Below are 23,557 nucleotides of genomic sequence, written 5' to 3' on the forward strand. Positions count from 1 at the left end.
TAGTTTGGGGACTTGAGTAGGTCACTCACTCCCTGCCTCAATTTCTCCATCTTGCCAAGATCATAATCTACCCTGCTTTTATGAAACATTCTATGCTCTAGAGCTGAAAACTTTGCACCCTTGCTATATTTGGAAGAAGAATGGAAATGCTAGTGTAGTGATTGTATTTATTTTCAAAGAATTTGATAAAGAACTACAATTCAGATACTTTGGATACTTTCTGGTTTTTGCACCTCTGCTATGAGATGGCATCACTCTTGGAGAAATGTATGGATAATAAAATACTGTAAAATGACACTATTGCCAAATGAGATTGTGATGAATGGAGCCTTGTAGTATTAAATCTATGGATACTTTACATTGTTATGACAATAATAGTTTGCACTGTTGTAATAAGTTCCACTTCTTCTTTTAAAAAATAAATTCAGTTAAACCTTAATGCATCTTGGAAAACATACCCTCCACTGAAATCAGATATACATCTCTTGGAATAAAATTGCTTTAAACATATATAAATGTACATTGTATGGCATATCATAGGCAGTTGTGAAATAAATTATGTTTATCAGTGTGCCTTATGTAAAAAGACTGCAAATACATGTTCCTTTTTGTAGTTCAGGTTTGACACAGTCATTGCCATAAGTCTTTTGCTTTTAATAAACAAGATTACATTGCAGCTGATACTTAAAACTCTTTTATTAGAAAAAACAGGTAAAAAGCCCTGCAGTGAGGGGCTGGGGGGTTATAGAGAGCATTCTAGAGATTTTATTCTCCTTTCCCTAATTACAGATAAGGGGTGCCATGCTTACAGCTCAGCTTCACAGGCCCTTGAAGGATTTTATGATTCTGCAGCTGCCAGTGCAGTTTGTTGAAAATCTTTCATTTTCATAACGGGAGCTGGGATGAGACTCTATTCCTAAACCGGCAGGATAAAAGTACTTTGACTTAATAGGTGCCATCCGTGTTAAAAGGATGATTTTTAAGATTATTAGCTGGCATGACTAAGATTTATGATGCAATCTGCTTTTTTCTCTTCCTTAGTACAGATAAGGGGGGTTATTATTGTTAGTAGAAATACCTATTAAAATAAACCCCATGAAGCAGTTTCAAGGATTTGATAAAAATGAATATAAAGTTGATGCTCCCAGCTTATCTTTAACTCAAGTGATTTTCATGGGGTTATAACTCTTCTGGCATGGGATGAAGGAGCAGGAGTGTGATTTTTATCCTCACTCTACAATAGGAGGGAAAACCAGATTTTGTATTCCTTTCATTAGCACATTACTGCTCATTACTGCTCAGGTTTGCTTCTGCAAGGGAGAGTTAACAGAGATTGCAGGTAGGTGGGAGAGTTGGGAATTTGCATGAATGGCTCGTTTTCAGGCTGCAGTCAGCAGTGTCTAAATGTCAGGTTCTATGAGTAGTTTTAGGGAGAATCTTTCCTGCCAAGGTCGTGCTCAGAAGAGCTGGAGAAGCTGTGGGTGGGAGAAGCTTTAAAACATACCCCACATGATGCTTTTTGCTGTCAAACATCTGGGTTTCAGGCTTCCAGTCCTGCCTGCTGAGTCACCTCATCCCTCTCTCCTACTTGTTGCTATCCTCTTACATCTAAACACTGCCAGGGCTTGATCTGTCAGTCCTGAGGAGTCGTCAGCAGCATCAGCTGGGGATTTTGGCCACACCGTGTGTTTTTATATCTCTGCAGGTGTCCGCCCCAGGTAGAATGGGAGGGAATGATACTGAATTTGCACAAGAACAATAAGACATGCTATTGATTCTTTCCTTGACTTCCCAGCTTTTATATTTTTTTCATGCTTCTTTTTCTAGGTTTTAAAGCAAATAAGCCACTTTTCATTCTTTTGCACCTCTTTTTGGGGTGTGTGCATTTTGCTGTTGCTGGATTGCTCACTCACAGCCTTGTATTCTGAAGTGATCTCCTGTACAGCATCTAGGGAAACGAAATTATTACTTTGATTTAACTAAAAGCTAAAATTTTTAGGTTTCCTTTTTTTGATTAAAGAAAAAGTATCAGTGTGAGTGGCTCAGAAAACATTCAGAAAATATTTTACATTTTATATTTTATATCTTTTTATATATTAGAAGAATAATATATAATTTGTCATTTTAGGAAATTTTTTTCTTCAAATAATACTTAATTTATTTTTTTAAATTAAACCTTTTTGCATTTATGGGCCTTTCTGAGGATTTGGGGGATATTTGTAAAGTGCTGAGGGTTTTAAAAAAATATATATACTATTTGTGCTGTCCAGATTTTAAATGCTGTTGACTTAAAAAACTAATTAAATTAGTTTTGTAGTTTCCTTCTCTTCTGTGCTGAGTAAGATATATTTGCAGGTTGTACAGCTGAGCATGATCTTCTGTCCACAGCAATGCTAGGGAATGCTGCATCTGCAAAAATATTATTTTGGCTTTTGGCTTCTTGTAGCCTGAAAACTTAACCTGGAGTCTAGTGACATTGGTTTGACCAATATTGATTTTGCTTGGCAATGCAATTTTTTCTTTTTCAGGGGATTTTTTTTCTGTTTTTTCATGTTCTGCATACTGCTGTTGAGGATTTGCAAAAGCAAAGGAGTTGTGCTCCCAAGGAACAAAAGATTTTGCATTGGTGGAAGAGCATGGGGATCATTCCTCAGCATTCAGATGCTGACTGAGAAAGGAGAGATTGTTACCAAAATTGATTTTGAGTTTACCATCAGTCCCGTGGCACAGCACACTGGGCCCTCCACAAGCAGGTTCTCCAGTGCAGGGATTCCTGTCTTGGCAGAGCTCTGGGATCTTGTTAAAAGCATCAAGACCTGGCTCTGTCTGCTTTCTCAAAAGCCTTTTTGTGTCTTAGCCAGGTGGTGAGATGTTTTGGATCTGTTTGGTTGAAAGTTTCAGTGCCAGGTATGATCCAGTGATTTCTTGGAAGCTGGTGCAGTTTCCTCTCGGTAGTTTGGGCAGGGAGGTGTACGTGGTGTTGCTCAAACGGGTCACTTCAATCTACCCAGTGCCAAGCCTTTCATTCTCACTTCCTTCATATTTATTAAAAATGACTAGAGGGAAGTTCAGAACTTTTGTATCTGAGATGTGCTACATCTAATATGGTTGTCAGACAACTAAGAAAAAAGTCACTGGCTAATGAGTCTTAATTGTAACAAAACATCAAATCATTGTCACTTCTGCTGCAGTAAATGGCATTCATTAAATTAATCCACTCCATTACAGAAGTATTTTGCAGAGAATACCATGACCCAACTGCTTCTGTAACAGTAATAAGCTGAACATATCACTGTGGCACTATTAGGTATATTAGAAAGCAGTTTGAAGCATGGCTGCATGACCTGGAGCAACATCAGGAGGTCTCAGGTAGCATGTTTGAAAAAATAAGCTGCCTTAATTAGAGACAGGACCAAAGCAGAGCCTAGATGTGAACATTCCTGTAGCTTAGCACAGCAGGAAATCAAAAGCTGGATCGAGAACCTCTTTGGCTCCATTTGCAGAGCAGTACAAGCCAAAAGAAAACTTAGACCTTGAACTGGGAACAGGGGATTTAGAAATCTGAATATTGCTTCTTTTTCTTCACTCATATGATTCCCTTTTAACTTTGGAGCTAAACCCACTGTGCTGTCTCTCCTCTTTTCACCCAGTATCAGAAAACAGAGAACTGCATCGTTCCCCAACGCCGCTTTTACAGCGCTGCCATCAGAAATTTCTGGCAGGAGTTGCTTTGACTTTTAGCTGCATTCAATTTCATACTATATGTGTACATATACCCTAGGATGATATAGCGCCTTTGTAGCTGGGGAATGGCCTGCTTTATTAAACATCCCCCTTGCCAAGGGGGAAAATGAGCAGCCACAGTAAACACAGATGCAGGGAGGGAGGAACAGTCCGAGCCGTGTGGCAGCGCATTGTACCTGAGGAAAAGCGTCAGCCCTAATTGGCGCTGAGCGCAGCCCACCTACTTAGCGAGAGAGGCTGCCAAGAGCAAATTGCCCCGGTGCTCTGTGCGCCGTGCTGCCTTCCCATTGAATTCACTCAAATGGAAGGTTTTTGCCTTCATTTTCAAAACTCTCCATGTGTTGGCAAAACGCTGTCTTGGGGAGAGGCTCTCTGTCTAGAATAAAAACCTCCTGAGGATGCGTTCCCTACTTTGCCTCCTCCAAGGGTGGTGCCACTCCAATTCTTCTCGAAATTTGAAGATGACTGCGGGGGAGGAAGGGGGGTGTATTTGTTTTGGGAAGAGGGGATTTATTTATTTTTTTTCTGGGAAAACACGTTTTGGCCCAGGAAGAATGAGCAAAATGACAATCTGTCTTGGAGCTCTTAAGCTACTAAGCACAACATTCAGTGCTTATATGTTGTCACATTGCCAGCAGCGGGTATGCAGAGGCAGTGCAGAAGAGAATAAATTAATGTATGCCATCCTTAAAACAATTCTATTGAGAGCCAGTGCTTTGTTTTTACTTACAAATTCATAATCCCCTGTTTTGGCCCTTCTTTTGCACCCAAGCACTGAGATGTGGCAGGGATGCTCCTGGAACAAACTGCACTGTGGGATTAACTCCATGAATTCCATCACAAATAGAAGTGGTTGGTCGATTGGCAGGTTTTCCTGCTGGTTGCTTACATTTTCCCTTCTAAGCTAATAAAATTAATTGTCCAAAACTAAAGTCCCCTATGAGGGGTTAGCTGTAGACAGCTGAATTGGAACAGAATGGGGTTGCTGGTTCTCTTAAAGGTTTCTGCTCAATACCTCATTTAGGAAGGAACTTCTTTTGCCCCTGGTTTTTGGATGAAACTATGCTTAGAAATTTAATAAATTATAAGCTTGTCACTTCCATTTCATCACTGCTACATTCCCACCTGCTTCTTCACCTCAGTTTCCTCCTCTCTACATCTGAGAATAGGATACGAGTCCTTTGTTTCTTTTTAATGTTGTGAGCTTGCCAAATTCTTGGTACATCAGGTCATTCTTGCTCACCTAATGATTTCACTTACAGATTTTAAGTTGGATAAAACAAGGTCAAAAAAGTCTAAGTACATAAGTAAAGGAAGTTTTGCAAATCACCTATTTGAGTCAATCTTGTTTGAGGACTGGGGAAGGTCTTGGAGGAACTCTTCCTTGGACATGAAGCAAAGAGAGAAAGGAACCTGGATGTGGTAGAAGGTGGTGAGTAGAAATGGGAGATGTGGTGAGAATAAAGGGGAAAAATTGATTGAAAGATTAATTAACACTGGGGGAGAAAAGTGGGAAAGGCATCAGGGGCTGCAGAGTCCAGGGTTTAAGCTGCATCTGAAGGTGGGTTGTTGTTGCTCCTTCACCCTCCCAACCTTCCTCCAATCTAACTTGGGATCTCCTTTTCTGAGCTTTCCTCAAGCCTTCCCTTTCACTCTGGGGACCCAGTGCTGCCAGGGTAGAGAGCCCTGAGCTACCCCCAAGTCATGGCATTGGAGGGGTGAAAGGAGGGGCACAGTACCTTTTAGAGGCCTTGTAGGGCCAGCAAGTATGATCGCTGTTTTCTTGGCTGCCTCAGAAAGACAAGTGGTTCAAGATTAAAAAAAGGCAGTAACAGCAAACATTCCTGAAAAGGACTTTAATCCAGTGGTGTGTGGTATTTCCCTAGTTGTGACAACTGTGTGGTTGTTTTTCTCACTAGAAAAAACCAAAACCACAGTGACTTCATGAGTAAGGTTTGGCTTTCCCTCCACGAGGAATTCAATCTTGGCCATTTTGCTAGGTGTATTAAAATGCACAAGAAAATTGTTGATTCTTTTTTCTTCCATATGTGCATTACTGCCACAATATGACTTTGTGCAGACTTTACTGTAACCTGTACTTTAGCTGGTCAATGTAATTTATAACAGAAAAGCTACATATTATATAGTGCCAGAGCTTTCATAATATGTGTATGTTGCCTCCACTCTGCTCTTTCATGGCAGTGCTACAAAATATTTTACCAGAATAAGTGTAAATCCTATAATCTTCAAAATTAAATGGGGAAAAAAGAAAAAAACAAACCAGCCTCCATCGAAGCAGGAAGGCAGAAGCCTGTACCTCATGTAGTAGCTGAGCATGGGTTGCCTGAGGAAGGTAGTGGCAGGCTTGCTGAATTGCAAAAACACCAGCCCCCTCTCTCATGGTCTTTGGCTGAGATGCGGGTGTTGGCTAAGCCTGCCCAAAAGCTCTGTTAGAACATGATGGGAATGTGGTGTTCATTTTCCATGTCCTTGGTTGTTTTTCTCATGTCTCTCCAGCGAACTCCAGTGCTCTGTTGAGCTGAACCTGGAGTGACATTGGACATCTGAAAGAGCAGAGGATTATACCCACTCCTTGTTTTGGGTCTAAAGCTGGAGTTAAAAGCCAGCAGCACCACCTAAAAGAGAGCTTTAGCCCCAGTGCTGAGCATGGTGGGCTCATGGGCATCCGGTTTCTGGCATGGAAACTGAGCCCAGCAAATTTCTGTAATGCCTTGTGCTTCAGTTATATAGGGAACCAAAGCTGGAAGCCAGACCCCTCAGCAGGATGAGTCACAATGTATTGCCTCCCCTTGATGCTCCACTCAAAGCATCCCTGTGCGTGGAGTGACATGACACCAGAGGATTTGGGCAGTGGTACCTCATTTGGGAATTTCCAGCAATCCTGCAGTGATAAATGGGCAAATGATGTTCCCTTTGGTTTATGCAACAGCAGGACATTGGGTACCTAAATAGCTTTGTTAGCAATAATGTGGCTTCCTGCAGATTCTCAGGTACATAAGCCTAGAGGGGTTTTGCACATGTTTAAATTGGATATAATGTCTGACCTCTGCTCTCTCTACCTGAGGGCATCTTCTAGTTTTGGTCCATATTTTTTCCATCCTCATCTCACCAGCTGAAGAGGAGGGATAATAACTTTCTTGACCTCAGAAGATTTTGTCAGTTTTAAACAAGTATCAAGGGTGTTTGGTTATGGTAGCACCGGAGCAGTGTAAACAGTGAGACAGAACCCAATGACACAGAGAAGGTAATTGTGCAATATGCAGATTTATTTTTTGTTTATGTTTGGCTCCTACCATTACCATGTTTCTCTAAAATTCTGAGTGTATTTTGTGTACTGTTGATCTTGCACATGTGCCTGCATTTTGCAAAGGAATTAAAGAGATCCAGTGTAATGCCAGGAGCACATCCCCCATGTGAGTGGTGGGGGACTGCAGACTCCCTGTGCTGTTTCCCATGTGTGTTAGCAAAGGATGCTCTGGCACTCACTGTCACAGTATCTGAGGCTGGATTTGGCTTTCCATTCAGCCAACAGATGATGTTTCCCAAAAAGAAACTTCTACAAAATGGGGGAGTCTCTGGGAGATAATTACGTCGTTGTATAAATAATGAGTAAGATATTATCTGCTAGCTCTATAGTCACATCCACGGAGAGAAGAGATGAGCTTTCTTCGAGGGCAGTAGAGTTCTCTCAGCTCAATTAAATGGACGTATAGTACCAGCCTGACACTGAACATTTGTTCCCATAGGAGCCTGTTAAAGGGAAATACAGTTAGTGTTGCATACAGCCTGTGTTTAGACCTCCTGCTTAGATTATGAAAAATGTTAAGGCTAAAAAAAAAAAAACCCTCATTATTTGAGTTCCAAAAGCTGCCGGCTCCTGCACGCTCCCTGCAGCAGGGCACACCTTTCGCACTGCCCGATTAGCTCCGTGTTATCTAGTTGCAAATGCCTGGCTTCACTATTCCTGTACTTTATTTTAAAAGGCTTTTGCTGTATGCAATTGAATGTACTGTAATCTTCTTATCAAATACCGAAGCTCTTTAGTGATGCCATTTTGAAATGTACTTCAGTTTTTAAATTGCAGATTCTTCTCTGGCTGGAAGGTCTCTGTTCTTGGTTTAGGCAGTGGTTGAGAGAGAGCATGTGTGTGTGTGCATGTGTGTGTGTGTGTGCGCATTTGGCTATATATAAATGCCTGAAACATGCTGACTCCTTTCCTGATAATGTTCAGTTGTGGGTTTCCCTCTAAAACACTGGAAAAGGAAGACAAAGCTTCTGGGTAGGGTTATGAAGCTGGTAGCTGCCCTCCTGGGTAATTTTGGGGTGCTTTTCCTGTGTTTTTGTTGTTGTATTTAGAACCTCCAAAGAGCTAAGTTCTCTCCGAACAAGAGCAAGGATTCTCATTATTATTTATATTATTTTAAGTGAAAGAACAAGGCTGGTCTAGTATTGAGTACGGAACTGGAAATCTGAGCTCATATATTCTGGTCTCACATCTGTCAGTAACTTGTGATGTGACTTGAAACAAAATCACTTAACCTGTGAGTCTCTTTCCTTACCTGTAAAATGGGGTTAAGATAAGAGAGATACCATAAGCATTAAATATTTAATGTTTGTAAAGTGCTTTGAAGACAAAGAGTGCCACAAAAATGCTTATCATTGTCTTAAAATACAATGAACTGGGTAACCTTGTGTGGGAAAAATTTGCTAGATACTGTAACTTTACAAATGAAGACCAAAGCAGGAGAAGAAAGGACATCTTGCAAAGTTGAGTATTAAGAATTTTTTACAAAATGCACTGGAGAGTCTGTCTCTAAAGAATTAGCAGAGGCAGTCTTCAAGAACATTGAAAATACTTTCAGAACATCATAGGATTCAGCAAGTTGGACTTTCCTGCTAATAAAGAAGAAAAGAAGGGAAAGTTCTCAACAAATGGCTCTGTTTAGCCTGGTCACAGTAATCAAGCATGTAATGGGGCCATTATGGGAATGCTGGGAAATAAGACATCTAGTTATAGAAAGGCATTATTTCAAAGTGTATGTCTAATCCATCCTCAGTGGATGTGATTACTTACCTAGATGATCAAGGAAATGGTATGGATATGTACTTTATTCAGGAAAGCAACTGGTAGAGCACTCCATCTGTGAAGATCATTCCAAGCAGCTCGTTCACTTACATCAGCTTACAAATTGTTTGCAAGTGGATAGGCAAAAAGATAATAATAGAATGCATTGGAAAAAAAGTGAAAGAAACTGGGAATGCACATGTCTTCAAAGCATTAAATTAAGCAAACCCCAGCATAGAAGGTCTTCCCCATAAGAAGATGGTGTCTTTCATAAATACACTAATATATTGCAGATACAGAAATACTCAGTCCTTTTTGTCCCTCCTCTCTACCTCTACAGAGGATGAATGCATGAACTTCCTGGGAGATTCTGGGAAAAACTTCAATATCGGCAGGGCTGCAGTTCCTCCAGATAAACCTCTTCCAGGATGGATCCTCCTCCACAGGATGCAGCTCCTGCCTGAATCCTGCTTCACAGTGGATACCTCTCCATAAGGAGAGGTCTTCCATGGGCTGTAGTGTGGGTACATGGGGGGAAAAACCAGTGCTGGACATGGACTTCTTGCAGGCATAGTAATAGGACAGGGAGTAATGACTTTAAAATAAAAAAGGTTTAGATTGATTATTAGGAAGAGATTCTTTATTGTGAAGATGGAGAGACACTGGCACAGTTTGCCCAGAGAAACTGTGGATGCTCCATCCTACAAGGGTTCAAGGTTGGATGGGGATTGGAGCAACCTGGTCTAGTGGAAGATGTCCCTGTCCGTGGCAAGAGGTGTTGGAAATAGAGGATCTTTGAGGTCAATTCCAACCTAAACAATTCTGTGATGATCCTATGGTCAGCTTCCATTATGGTCCTCTCCATGGGCAGCAGGGTCACCCCTGCTCCAGTACTGAGAGCACCTTCTCCTCCTCCTCCCTCTTTGATCTTGATATCAGCAGGACTGTTTCTTATACTTTTTTTTTCCTTAATCCTCATTGCCTGTGCAGTGTTCTTGCCCTTTTCTTAGGAATGTTTCACAGAGGCCCCACCAGTTTGGCAGCAGGGCTCTGTGGTTCCCTGCAGTGGGGACAGGGAACTGGCTGTGGGCAGCACAGGGCCACCCCTGCCTCCCCCTTATAGAATCCCTGCAGCTTCTCCCAGTCAGAGAAACTGCAAGGAAGAAAGGTGTTAAGAGATACATGAGTGTACATTCAGTGATCAATAATTTTACATTTTTTCCCTTTTTTTTGAGAGGGAACTGTTGTGGTGCTCGCAGGCAAGCTTAGGCGTGTGTTATAACTTTATGTACGACATTGCTTGGTCCCTGTTTGTGCCCGGCAGGCAGGCTGCTGGAGGAGCCAAGAGAGCAGAGCAATTGTAACAGCCTCCTGCGCTTTTTGGCCTAAAAATCTATAAATTTATAAGACTTACAGGAGTGGTGTGGTGACTCATCCATGCAGCAATCAAGGTGTCACAGCAAATCAAAAGTTTCCATCTCTTCTTTGAGATGGGGATTCGGAGAAAATGCTGACGGTAATTAAAAGAATTGCTCATCCCTGGCTGTGAAGCTGTGGTGTGCCTCATAAGATATGCGTCTTATCTCCAAACTATTTATGGCCCTGTCTTGGGTAGTGCATGCTGGCACCCAGAGCTGTGGAGCAGGACGTGGCTTCCCAAAGCGGGGTGTGCTGCTGGCACCTCATGCCTCATGGGGCTGGATTTGACATATGATGTTTTCCCCTGGTGTCCAGAGCTCTGACTTGGTTCTCTCAAATGCCATCATCTGTTGGGATTATTTACTGGGAGTGCAGTACCTGTGCCTGATCTTCCCTTGCCTGCTTCTGTTGATGCCTAAGAATTGCTTAGATGATGGTAATTCTCAGTGTCAGCCTTTGACCACTGTTTGTGTCTTCACAGAGAGCCTGAATTTTAAGCCAGACTGATTAGTTAAGCTGCAACAGCATCATTGGATGGATGCTTCTCGTAAAAGCTGTAAGGTTTTGCATGTGAGGAATAAATGCTCATAGTGATGTCTCTGTAATATTTTCATTTATGTATCCTTGTTTTGTTTTGGATCTCTGAAAACAAACTCCATAATAAGTTTTGTAGCAGTAGTAAAATAATTTGTTTCAACAGCTCACTATTAGATGTCACAACATACTTTTGGTTATCCTTCTTATGTGTATGGGGAAATGGCAACGTGAAGAAAGATTAATCAATCAGGAAAATGATCTGTTATTTCCCTTCTCTTTTCATCTGTTCCAAAAACCTGATGGGCTTTGAGGCAGTGTCTCTAAGCAATGCATATAATGTATGCCGTTACTGCATGCTCAGCAGCCAAATGCAAACATTGCAGAGTAGAAACACAAGGTTTATCTAAAAATAAACAAAAAGGAAACAGAAATCTGTACTTCAGATTCTTCACACAAGCTGTTCAAACAGTAAGATCTTAATAGTAGATTTAAAAGTGTCAACAGCAATGGCCTTGTGTTTTTGCATGGTTAAAACTTGTCAGCAAATGCAGTCTTTTGAGTGATAATAACACTAAAAGGCTTACAACAGACTGTCCTTGGTGTACTGCAAAACAAAAAAACCTCACAGGAACAACAAGTATCTGTTGACCTGGGGTCAGCATGGGAATCGCAGGTCACTCTTGTAGGCTGAGAAGCTTCTTGAGGAAAGAGCAAAATCCATGAAATCACTGCATTGCTTAACCACGCAAGTGGAAGGTCAGAAGGGAACAGACCTCTTCAAATTATATTTAGTAACTATGAAGATTTTGCTTCTAGTAGTCGCTTTGCACTGCACAGTATTTTTCCCCCCTACTCCCTGCGCCTCCTCAGAAAAATTTCATCTGATCCAATCCGAAGGTAATCACGTACTCATCAGCAATTTTTCAGCAGACCAGACAAAATTATTCTAAAAGCAAAAAACAAATTATTTTGCTCTACATGTGTTTATGGACAGATGAGCCAGGCCAGATCCGTTCAAGAAGATGCAGGGATGGGATGGTAGCAAATAAATATGCAGTGCTTCCAAATATTAAACTGTCCCCCAATGCGCTACTGTAAATTGAAGTGAGTACTGTTGCTGTTAAGGTTGGCTTTACACATATTTTTTGCTGGTGTTGACATCTACTGGATAAATTTGCTACTGACAGGAGGAATATGCTCTGTTTCAGAGAACAGGAGAGTGCTGTCCCCTCCTCTCAGCTCTGTCTTGAACAGTCATACATCCTCACCACTGCCTTTTTTGTTGGTTTTTTTTTTTGTTGTCTTCTGTTCCCAAAATGGTCCTGTGAGCAAAAATTCAGTTTAAAGATAGTAAATGGCAAACACATTTGGGCAGCAGACTGATGAAACAGCTGCTGTCTTTCTCCCATAGACCTGGATTTTTCTGTTTTGCCCGAGGCAGTAAAGGGAAATTAGTTTATTAGTTTCACGTTGGTCACTGGTGAATACATCATCCTCCCTCACAAAAATAACACTTTAATTCTGCTTGATTTGAAATAATTGACCGATCAGAAGTGAGGCATGTGAAGGGAGCTACCAAGACGGAATTACACCGTTGGGCTGGAAGATCAATTGTTGGGGAGGAGAGCTGAGACACTGCAGCCTTATATTACACCTGCCTGTTTATTACACTTGGCCTGAGGGGAAGGCAATGCACCATTCTGATCTGTTGCCTCGGAGAAGTACGGATGTAAAATGAATGCAAAATCAGGGAAGAGCAAGTTGGGTTTTTATGTTAATACATTTTATATTGATATTGAGGACATTTCAGTAAACGGAGCTTCTAGTTTATAGAACAGCATATGTGTTTTTCCTTTTCTCTCTGCCAATATACTTTCCTAAATGTGGTTTAATTTTTATTTTTGTTAGCTTCTCAATAATACTTGTAGTGATTGACTGGTAGCAGTAGCACAAATACTTAGTAAAATTAGTCCCACTGGAAGATTACTCAGATGCTGGAGCTCTTCTTACTCCTCCTTCCTCCGCTCTTTCTGCCTGTTTTAATGATTTCATTTTAAGAAAAACGACCTGAGGCACAGCAGTGAGAGAAAAAAAAATAAAAGTCTCAAGAAAAAACAATAGATAGACTTATGTTTGGCAAATCCTGGAACAGAAGCAAGTCCAGATGTTTGCTATACAGGCATTTGGCATGTATATAACAGCCTCGGTACAAGACTGCATATAGAGTTTTTGACAGCTTTGGTGGAATGAAAATGAATTATTGCTATTCAGAATAAAATGCAAAACATTTTGGCCAGTGCTTGCAAATCTAGCAGTTTTCAACTTATATTTTTTACTAGATTCTTGGTATTCTTAAATGCATATTTAAGTAGGTGCTTGGCAAACATGATTTGATTTCTCTGTAGTATTGAAAGGTTCTACATCACCTAGCATATCTTGAGAGGGATATGGTGAGTGGTTCATGATCTGTTTATTATTTGATCCTGTTACTTCTAAAGCAGCTAATTAAAAGCTGCAGACCTCTGGCCTAGAAAAGGTGGGCTGCTGATTTCCTGCATTCAGCAAACAGCCTTCATCCAGCAGCTGAAAAGATAAAACATGAGTCACTTGGGCCAAATTTAAATGAGATGCAAGAAAGGGTGGTGGAAGAAATGGTAACAGGAATAGCTTTTAAGAGGCAGAGGAGCAAGCAGAGAGGCAGTTAACTTTGATACTGCTGTGGTATTAATTCATTAGCATGGTGGCACTGTCCCTCTGGCTCTTGACGCATCGCCTTTCAAAACAAAACATAAATAGCAAGTGGATGTAAGTGATACTTACTCTATTGAACCAGTGCAAAATAAAGTCAGTCCATTTTATGAAACATGGTTAGGCCACGAGAGGTGATGAGCTGTGACTGCAGATGGACAGATAACGTGGGCTCTGGCCAACTCCAGTGCCATGCACTGTGAAGGGAATGTTTTGATCCAAAAGCCCCAGGTGTCTGCCCAGTATTTCCAGCCAGATAAAGGGGTGCTGAGTGCTGATGGACTGGTACTAATGGTACCAGTGCTATTAAGCAAAAAGATGGAAGTACAGAAATATGCAGAGAAACTCCTCTCCAGACTCTCCATTATCTCTGAAAGAAGAGCAAGAATACAGGTGTCGCTTTAAGTGAAGAGCAAGCTTTCTGAATGGAGGCTAGTGGCAGTCACACATTTAGGGCACCAGAAATTGGAAAAATTAGTTATTCTCTGTGGGTCAGAGATGCTGTGTTTTCTCTGGGAATTCACTTATTTACTGGAGGATTGCAATAACTGCACCTTCATAGCTCAGATGCCACAAATCATGTTAAAGCCTTGAAGATCTTTGGATGCCTGTCACTATGGACTGTGCTAGTCTCATGTTCAGTGAATGTAAAAAACATTTTACATTTACAACATGTAGATGTGACACTTAGGGCTTAGTGGTGGACTTGGCACTGTTTAATGGTTGGACTTGGTGATCGTAAAGATCTTTTGCAACCTAAATGACTCTGATTCTATGATTTAATGTTTATTTTACTTTTTTTCCTGAGGCAATTTTCATGGAATAACCTCTTTTTATATACCAGATGGTAAGGGACTGTTTTGTGTTGTAAGTGTACATGTGCTCTTGATTTGGAGGAGTGATACATGTCTCCTTTTAACAAAATGTATGTCAGAAGATTCTGTGTGGTCAGAGGACATCAGTCCTGAAAGAGAAAATTTATTACTTCACCTGATGCTGGCTGAAGCTTTTTAAATGTGAACAGTGATGGGGTGGGATGACCCAAAAATATCCTCTAAGAGGGAAATTTGAAGTACATTTTCTTTATTACAGCACTTTGCAGCACTGCAAGTGATCCAGATATCTTATGCTGTAAAATACACTGCATTTAACCCTTACCTTGGCAGAGAGCTTTCTACTGTAATAGTTTTGACTGATTGATCAGGCTTCCTTTAGGGTCTGGAAAATTGAGAACAGCAGTAAACAAAAGGAAATTTCTTCTGCCTTGTCCAAAATGTAATTTGAAGACCTAGTCCCCTTCTCCTCCCACCCCCCCTCACCCACCTCGGAAACCATTCCCAAAAAAACCAAAATCCTGCTAATTAAATTTTGTGAGATTTATTTTGTGACATTTGGCAACACTGACAGTAGCTTATTCTACATTTCTGCTTTATTAACTACGAAGTCTTAGGCAAGATTAGGTATGTCAGGTCCTGGCAGCCACTTCACACATTTTGAGAAGACGGCCCATTTCCCCAGAAGAAATCCAGTCGTGTCCCTGTCTCCCCTCCCCACCTGTCCCCAGCAGGCACCCCTGGACCCTGGCCACCAGTTGTCATCCTGCCAGCCCCCGTGCCAAGGTGCTGGCCACCGGCTCTGCCGTACAAGTCTTGCTGCACAAAACCTGCACGAACTGGCCTTTAACACGGCAGCTCTTGGCATTTGGTTTCCTTTCGTTTGCTTTTTTTCATGCTAATGAGATAATTTAATTAGGGAAGACAATGTTTTGGGCAGTGTTTTGCAAGCAGGAGTGTTACAGAGGGACATCGTTTTTCTCTCTCTCCCTTTTTTAACAAGGCTGGGTTCCAGACACTGCCAGCTACCCTGGACCCTGCAGGGACACCTGAGGAAGTTACTTTGCTTTTGTGTAAAGTTCTGTTGGATTTTAATTTATGAAAATTCTGCATAAAATTCCAGTCTTGTTGCTGTAGAAGGTCCTTGGATCGACCAAGAATCTGCAGCAAGTGGCATCTAGAATTTATTTTGGGGGCTGGAGGGTGTTGGGGGTTGAATTTTGTGCTGAGTTTTTTTATAAGATTGTGGGGATGGTTTGCAACAAAGCCATGGAGAAGAACTATATCGACTATGAGATCTTTCCAGCAGAGGCTTGAAGAGAGAGAAATAGATTTACTTGTTTTCTCCTGGAGTTAGGAATTTTATCCAAATACATATCCCAAACCAGTATATTTTGACATATTTTCTATCAATTTATAATTGATGATAAGTACATCTGAGGATGGAAGCCTTTTAGAATAGTCCAAGAAACTTGTTTGGTCAGGAGCATCTGCAGAAGGAGACCCCTGCACCTGGTGTAAACTTCATGAGTTTGTGTCTGTCCAGGTTTGGCGAGCAACAGGACTCAGGACAGGCCTCGTCTTCACCTTCTGTTCCAGCAGTGTGAGCATCAGCACCACCCTGAACCTTTGGGAGCTTTTCTCACCCTGCCAGTGCCCATGATCCATGAATTGAAGGATGTGTTACCCAATCTGCTCAGACTGTAAAAAAATTAGTATCTGAAAAGCAAATTACTATAGATAGGAAATGATCACAGTGAAGATAAATTTCCTAGAAGCTTAGTAATAAACCATACACTTAGAGATTTTTTAGTAACCCCTGATTTAGGAAGGTTATATTCTGTCACCTGGGAAGGAAAGAAACTCCAAGGCATGGTTTCATTTGCATCATGACTGGCTTTTTCTTTTTTACTTGAATAGTCTAGTTTATCTTTGTACTTAGAATATTTTGAGATAGCAAAGCAAAAATCTCATTTTTTTTTCTTTCATAGTGATCTTTCTGCTGAGAAGACACCATTGTGTTCATGCTCAGGTTTTTTTTGTAATATGTCCCAAAGCATCACCACCTCCAGCATATATTTGGAAAATTAAATCCTATATAATCTCTTTAATCTACTGCTCCTTTTTCACTTACAGGGTTAGGATTTGGGCTTTTTTTTTTCTTCTTTTTTTTTTTTTTCTTTAAGATCTGATTGTAGCAAAGCAGCTCAAGTCTCTCTGCCTTGTCTTGGATTTTACAAGAGCTTTACGACTGTTTACAAGACTAAATCAGGGGTTTACAAAAGTAGACCTTGCTTGATAATAAAGTTGTTTCCTTGCCTCTCAAATATTTCTGGATCTTATCTTTCTACACAGCTGCTTGTAGTTCAGCTTTACAGAATCTCTTGATTGCATTCTTTCTGCACTTGTCTAACAGAGAGTTCTTTCATTGAAGTCACCCAAACAGAAAAAAAAAAAAGTAGTCCAGTAAAAATTGTGAAAATGGATTAGTCAGATCCATGTAGGCTTTTAACAATGATTCTATATGTGTCTAAGAAAGTCTTTGTAGGTTATAAAAAATGTTGAGCTTGAATAAAACCTTTTGCTTGGCACATTGCTGAAGAGTTGCTCCTGAAGCTGCTAGGACTGCTAGTACTTTGTTTTATTTTGATTTTCTTGAAGATGTGTACATATATGACCTGACAATTGAGTTATATCCAGAATTTATGGAAAGGCTGATATATTTCAATGTGATTTTGGTGCCATGTGCATAAATTACATCTGCAGACCTGTGCCTGGGGAGAGGTTGTTGTGTCGGTAGGCTCTGATAAAACTGCATGTCGTAACATTTCCCCTGCAGCATATATGTGAAATCATTCAAGCTTAGGTACTTAGACATCTTCCTTTTTATCAGTTACAGTGCTCCATGCTAGATCTGATTCCAGCAAATCTCTCTTCCTCCTTTTTTTTTTTTTATTTTTTTTTAATGTGTGGTATAAAAAAAAAAAAGGCATTAGGTGCACTTAACGGCTTTTAAAGCTCTCTGATGGGCTATTTTACCTGTACTTCCATTTATCCTGTCTGAAAACATGGAAGATTATTTAGCTGCGTATTTTAAAGCTTCAGGTTCTTTCTCTCTCCTTTTCTGCCATTTCCCTAATGACCATGTCTCCACTTCCGTCACTGTCTCCCAACATCTCTCGCCTATCATGTTTCTGTAATGTTATTATTTAAAAGGTAAATTTAGAAACAAATGCTTACCCAGGAAAAATTTAAATTAAAAGCTTGACCTTTATTTTTGAAGTCACTTAATGAAGTTGACTAATAGTCTAAGAAATCTGATTCTCTAGCTTCAGACTGGCTGAAAGCCTGTTTTTCCTTATATTTATATCTGTGGGGACAGGCACTTTAAGGAGACCTTGACTAGATAAGCGTGGAAAGCAGGGAAAGAGCTGCTCCAAGGCTCGAGCCCGGACTGTCATTTAGAGGAACATGAATAGGAAGCATTTTTTCTGCAGAACAGTGAGTGTTCTGGGCTTGGGGGAAGAAGGGCTGTGTTTAAATGTATCGAGCATAAAATGAAATGTTAACCACTTGAGTTTAATAAATCTGCAGCAATGATCTGTTTGAATCTGGTAAGAGCCCTGAGGACAGCACACTGCTATCTCACACGCCACTGGCCTTTTCCTTTCCTCTGTGTGTGTGTGTGTGTGTGTGTAAGCCGTGGAAACAAGGAACAAATGAGCTTGCATAAGAGATGTGGTGAAAAATGAGTACCAGGAGGAGGGTGGTTTTGTGCTAAGGAGGTCGGAGGATTTCCAAATGGCCAAAGTGTTCAGGGTAAATTTGAAGGCTGGATGTTGTCATCTGTATAAGTGCCCTACATTTGAGTCCCAAAGACACCCACATTTTGCCAAAAAACTTTCTCAAATATTGTTTTTGAGAAAGTTGTTAGTATGAGATATGTCTAAAATTCCTGGTTGTAGAAAAAGTTACGTTCTCTAGCAGGGTTACACTCACATTCTACTTTGCCTTGAGAGCCATAGGTTTAAAGTAACTTCTTTTTATGGTCTCTCTCACCTGTTGCTTTGCATGTTTTGGCCTTGTCCCATCCCTCAGAAGGTGTTTGGTATTGTTTCATCAGTCTGTTACCTTCTCCTGGTCTACCCTCCCAAACCCATCTTTCTCTGAAAGTAAATGATGGGGGAAGAGGTCAGGTGCATGTATAATCCTCATGCCTGGCTCCTGCATAACCCCTGTCTGAAACAAAGTGGGCTGTGTTCTGGCAATCTTTTTGCAGCACATGCACAGTGATGCAGTCTGGGGGACTTCTTGCCTTTCCATATCACTAAATCTCATTTTACATTTGTCATGGGATTTGTATCTACCTCTGGTTGCTCGATCTCTCTTCTTTAGCTTCATACCAATTTGATCTCCTTTTTTTGCTTTGAATTTATCAGTTTATCCAGTAACTGCTATGGGTTTCTTTCTCTTTTTTCCTCTCTCTTTAGTAGGGTGGGGGATTTTTTTCCCCTCTAAGAGAGTTTTTGTTCCTTTTGGCTGCACAATACAATCCTTTGATTCTGTGTGACAAACAGGAACGCGTTTCCTTTCTAGTAGAGATTAAAGACACTCAGCTACTCCAGTGATTACATCTTGAGTAGAGGGTGAGGGAAAGCCTGTCTCACTGACTTCACCACCTTCTCCAGACAGTGTGTCAGCTGAATTGGGTGTACAGAGGGATTTTCAGCAATAACAGGGTGCAGTGTGCCTCCTCATGGACTACGAGTCTGAAATGCACAAATCATACATTCTCTCTCCTGCTGACTGTGTCTACATCGTGGCTTTATGGCTCTGATGTAGGGTAGACATATCTGAGATAGCTCAAAGCTTATCTGCTCCAGTACTGGCTCCTGCATGTGACAGTGTGGAGCATCATGCTAGCTGAAAAATCAACCCCACAACTGAGGTTGATAGATCTGTAATTAGCCAGGGCTTAGCTGGCACAGTGTCTGAAAAACAAGGTAAAAATCTTCTTTCTCTTCCTCTGTGCTGTTTAGAGGGGTCTAAAACTAGGTAAGAGAAAATGTCTACACATGAATGTTGAGGGAAACTTCCCTTAAAAAGGTAAAACCACATGAATTAATTGTAACTATTGGTGTTGATGTTCATAAGTATTAGGCATTGATGTTTCTCCTTCTGTCTGTCTCTGCAAAGGGACAGAGAGAAGGAGAAACAGAGAGAACCCTCAGAAAGGGTTCTTTTTGTTTTATTTTGTTTTGTTTATTTTTAGGGAAAAAAATCTCAAAGAACATACCTGGAAAATTGTAGCCTAAAATCAGATATTGTGGAACTGGTAGTGACAGGGTTAGGGTTGTGGCTGGACTTGATGATCTTAGAGATCTTTCTCAACCTCATGGATTCTGTGATCTCTGACTGCAGCGACTGCTGCCCTCCCTGCTGTTTGAGTGAGGTTTCCACTGGCCTCCATCTCTGCTGTTTCTCAAGATGGTTTATGCTGCCCTGTGTCAAGTTCTGTGCAGAGGAATGTGATGATTACATTTGACTCGGGACACACTGCTGGAGAAGTTTTTCTTATGAACACAGAATATGTTTAAAGCATTATTATTATGATTGTGATCCTCAACATCAATAGTCTAGACAAAGCATAAACTCTGGATCTAAAAATACACTTAAAATTAGCTAGTCTGTTCACAACCCATTTCTTACCTCACCCAGCAGCTATTTATGAAAACATTTTCTATTCTTTCTAATTTTAAATAGCAAGCACTAGCAGTTGAATACTCATTTATTAGATAGTTATCCCCTCCGGTTTTTCTGCACATCTTGTCACTGTCAAGTAACTTTGTACCCAGATAAAAATGACATCTTGAAACAAGTAGTGTATATTTAATTCAATGTATTGGGGGGGAAAAAAAAGAAGAAGAAAAAAAAGAAGAAAAAAAAAAGAAGACTGATGTTCTGATGTTTAGCCCCAGCTTTTATTTTTTCGTTGGAAATATGAAGTAGAGTAGCTGGACTCAGCAGTGAATGTGCTCATGAAGAGGGTGTTGGGTTTTAAGTAAACTTCTTAATGCGTGGCTTAGTCACAGGCTTTTTTCCTGCTTGTTATTGACGTGCTTGCCTGTCAGTCTCATCTGATAGAAGAATTGCTGGGGGCAGGGTGCCTGGGATCGTGTGGCAAAAACTGCTTGCTATTGACTTGTGTGCATGTGTGCTGCTGCTCTCTGCTGAATGAAATGTCAGATGTGCTCAGGAGTGTGGGTGGGTGGGTGGGTGGGGGAGATGTGATTTGGTTCTCCCTGGTTGCCTTGTCAAGGAGTACACTAATACAGCTAATGGAGATCCTCAGGCTCGAGAGGAGAAGGGCATTCAGTTGACAGCCACCATCCAAACAGTCACAAAAGATAGCTTCATACAGCAGTGGGGGCTGTTGGGATTAAAAAGAAACTCTTTTGAAGGCAAGGAATAATAAAGGATATTTTGAAATTGCAGCTTGCAGTTTGCAGGCTCCTTTTTTGCCTGACTTAGCAAAATGGTTATAAAACAAATGAAAGAGTGGTTATATACCTGTGGAATTCCTAACCTTTAAAGACACTGTGTTTAGGTACTGAATTTATTCTGAGATAGTATTCACTAGAGAAAAAGTTTGCTTTCTTCACCTCTACTAAAAGAAAAGGTTCTTTTTCACTACAGCAGCTTTCACAGCACTGGTTTCTCTGGGTTTTCCTGTGATCATTGTACAGCTGAGCTCACATGGTCCTCTGGAAAATACAGAATTAGCTTTCTGAATGAAAGTATCAGATGGCCACAAGAAGGAAAGATGGAGGAATCTAAGTAAATACCAGAACCATCAGCCCTCAAATCATCAAGACAAACATTGCATCACATTCTATTAGAGAAGAAAATAGTTGGGTTAAGAGGAATGTTAATTTTGTGGTCAGTACCAACTACACTATGGTGTGGTCTCCAGTGTAGGTTCTTGCTGGAGGTGCTCATTCTTGGAGAGGGACATCAGATATGCAGTTTATTGGGAGATTTGGTTAGGTAATATACCTTTATATTATTGAATTTTTAACCGAGGAAAAGTATTCTTTGTCTCAACTAGTGAACCAGCTCTCAGCTACTCTCAGCTCTCTAGTGAACCAGGCAAATCTTTCATCCTTTAGGCATAATGATTGGTTTTGTTTGCCTTTTTAATTTCTACCAGGTGAATAACTAATATTGGCAACAGGCACACTGTTTTATAACACTTCTAGGTTTTTTATCTTTCTTAAGAAGGTTCTTACCTTCATGTTTCTGGGTGAGTTCAGTTCTGGCTCCCTCCACAATCCTTATAAACAGATATTCTTACCATCCATTTTTGTATCTAAGAATTTGTGAAACAACATTGCTTCCACTGACCTGATGTCATTATTACAAAGAACTTAGTGGATCGTGCGATGCAAATAAAATAAATCAGGTGCTGCAGTGACCTAGATACTCATTATTTATTTATGGAAATAAATACATTTAGAATTTATTCATACTGTTTCTTCTATTGCAAATGCTGTAAACTTTCGCTTACTCAGAGGTCTGCTGGGAAAATAGCATTATTGCCACCATTCTGCACATTAGAAGACCTTGCCAGGAAGACTTCAGTAACTGCTCTAGGCTATGTAACATTTAATTATCAGAACTAAGATTAGATGTTGGGAGTCTTGACCCACAACATTGTGTTTAGACATCCCTCACCTGGCAGATACAATCTGTAGATAACAAAGACTGAGGGGTGATAAGGACAGAGTGATCATAGAACAACTTGGTCACAGATCACCTATGTGTATTAAGAGTTTAAAGTCTAGCCAGAAGCACAGGAGGAGACAGAACATCTTGGCCTGCCTCCTGTAGAGCATCCTCGCTGTGGGTAGGTGTCACAGAGTGAAATATTCCTGCAGGAGCTTCCAGTGAGGAGTCTAGCAAACAAGGGGCTGTGTGAAGCAGTATTTGGATTTGAAAATAGAAAAGTAATGGGTAGATTTAGCAGGTAGATTTTTTTTTCTCTTTGATCTTTAGTATCTATATTTGGTCATGTGTCAGGTACAGAAAAGTGGCTACAGAAAAGATCTGAAGGCTACTGAGAAAAATGGAAAGATGGAGCTGTTGGGAATGTTTTCCTGTTGTCAGAACATTGAATTATGACTTTCTTCTAACTTGGCTTTTCACAATTTGTGTGCTTTTGCTTGTTATGTTGATGAAGAGTTTGGGCAGATGGTGTTTCTTCAGGTCTATGGGACTGAGCTCTCCACTGTGTCCTTGTACTTGTCTAAACTCTCTCATTTGCGTTCTAGATCAATATTCACTATGACACTGCTCTCTTCCTCTTGACGTTCGGCTGGGAAAAGAGGAGAAACAGTGCTCTCCTAAGGCCGAGAAGGCACGACAGGGTCTTGCCTGGTGGTTGCAGAGCACAGTCGCTGTGCTGGGGCCTCATCCCTAACTCCTCTGTGTCCTTAACCTTCCAGGCAGGCTCTCGAGTTCCCCCTGAGACGCAGCTGCCCTCCAGCGCCATGTCACGGCACCACAGCCGCTTTGAGCGAGATTACCGTGCGGGCTGGGAGCGCCGGGACTGGAGCTCCAACGGGAACCATGTGGGCAGCACCAGCTGCAGCAGCGCCGCCAGCACCACCAGCAGCTCCCGGCCCGGGCTGCTGCCCCTGCCCATCGTCCCCGCGCGCCTCCCCACGCCGGCCACCGCCGCCTGCACCACCGGCAACAGCGAGGTCATCACCAGCCTGGTGGCCAACTCCTCCCCAGCTTCCAGTACCAAAGTAAGAATCTAGATTTTTTATTTTTTGACTTTTTTTTTTTTTAAACGGGGTTGATAACTTGAAAGGATGTTAGAGATGGAGCGTCATCTGTCCCTTTGTAAGGCTTGTGTTCATGGGATAGCCAAGAGTAGGAAAATGAATTTATATGGGCAGTCTGTGTCTTTCTAATACTTTTCTGTGTTGTACATACACCAGAGTAGGTCTTTCTTGCTCCAAGACTGAGTGTCTTCATGCTTCTGAGAGGCCCAGGCGGAGCAAATGTTTCCTTCCTTTCACCACTGCCTACATTTGGGCTTTCTTCGGCTTTCCCTGGAACTTAATGCTCCCTTTTTTCTTTTGGGAATGCTCTTCTTGTCTGTTGACCAAGGCAGAGCTGTGGT

General features: G+C 41.1%; 1 protein-coding gene across 2 annotated transcripts in view; it reads left to right on the forward strand.

The window, feature by feature from the left end:
* The window catches only part of KLHL29 (kelch like family member 29), a 389,609-nt gene that overhangs the window by 124,497 nt on the left and 241,555 nt on the right, over window positions 1-23,557 (forward strand). For both annotated transcript variants that reach the window (XM_077175124.1, XM_054630052.2), the window contains exon 3: window positions 22,872-23,177. In XM_077175124.1, the coding sequence (XP_077031239.1) occupies window positions 22,917-23,177 (261 nt within the window). In that variant the 5' untranslated portion in view covers window positions 22,872-22,916. The remainder of the gene's footprint in view (window positions 1-22,871; window positions 23,178-23,557) is intronic.

This window comes from Agelaius phoeniceus, chromosome 3, assembly GCF_051311805.1.
Source record: "Agelaius phoeniceus isolate bAgePho1 chromosome 3, bAgePho1.hap1, whole genome shotgun sequence".
Lineage (NCBI taxonomy): Eukaryota > Metazoa > Chordata > Aves > Passeriformes > Icteridae > Agelaius > Agelaius phoeniceus.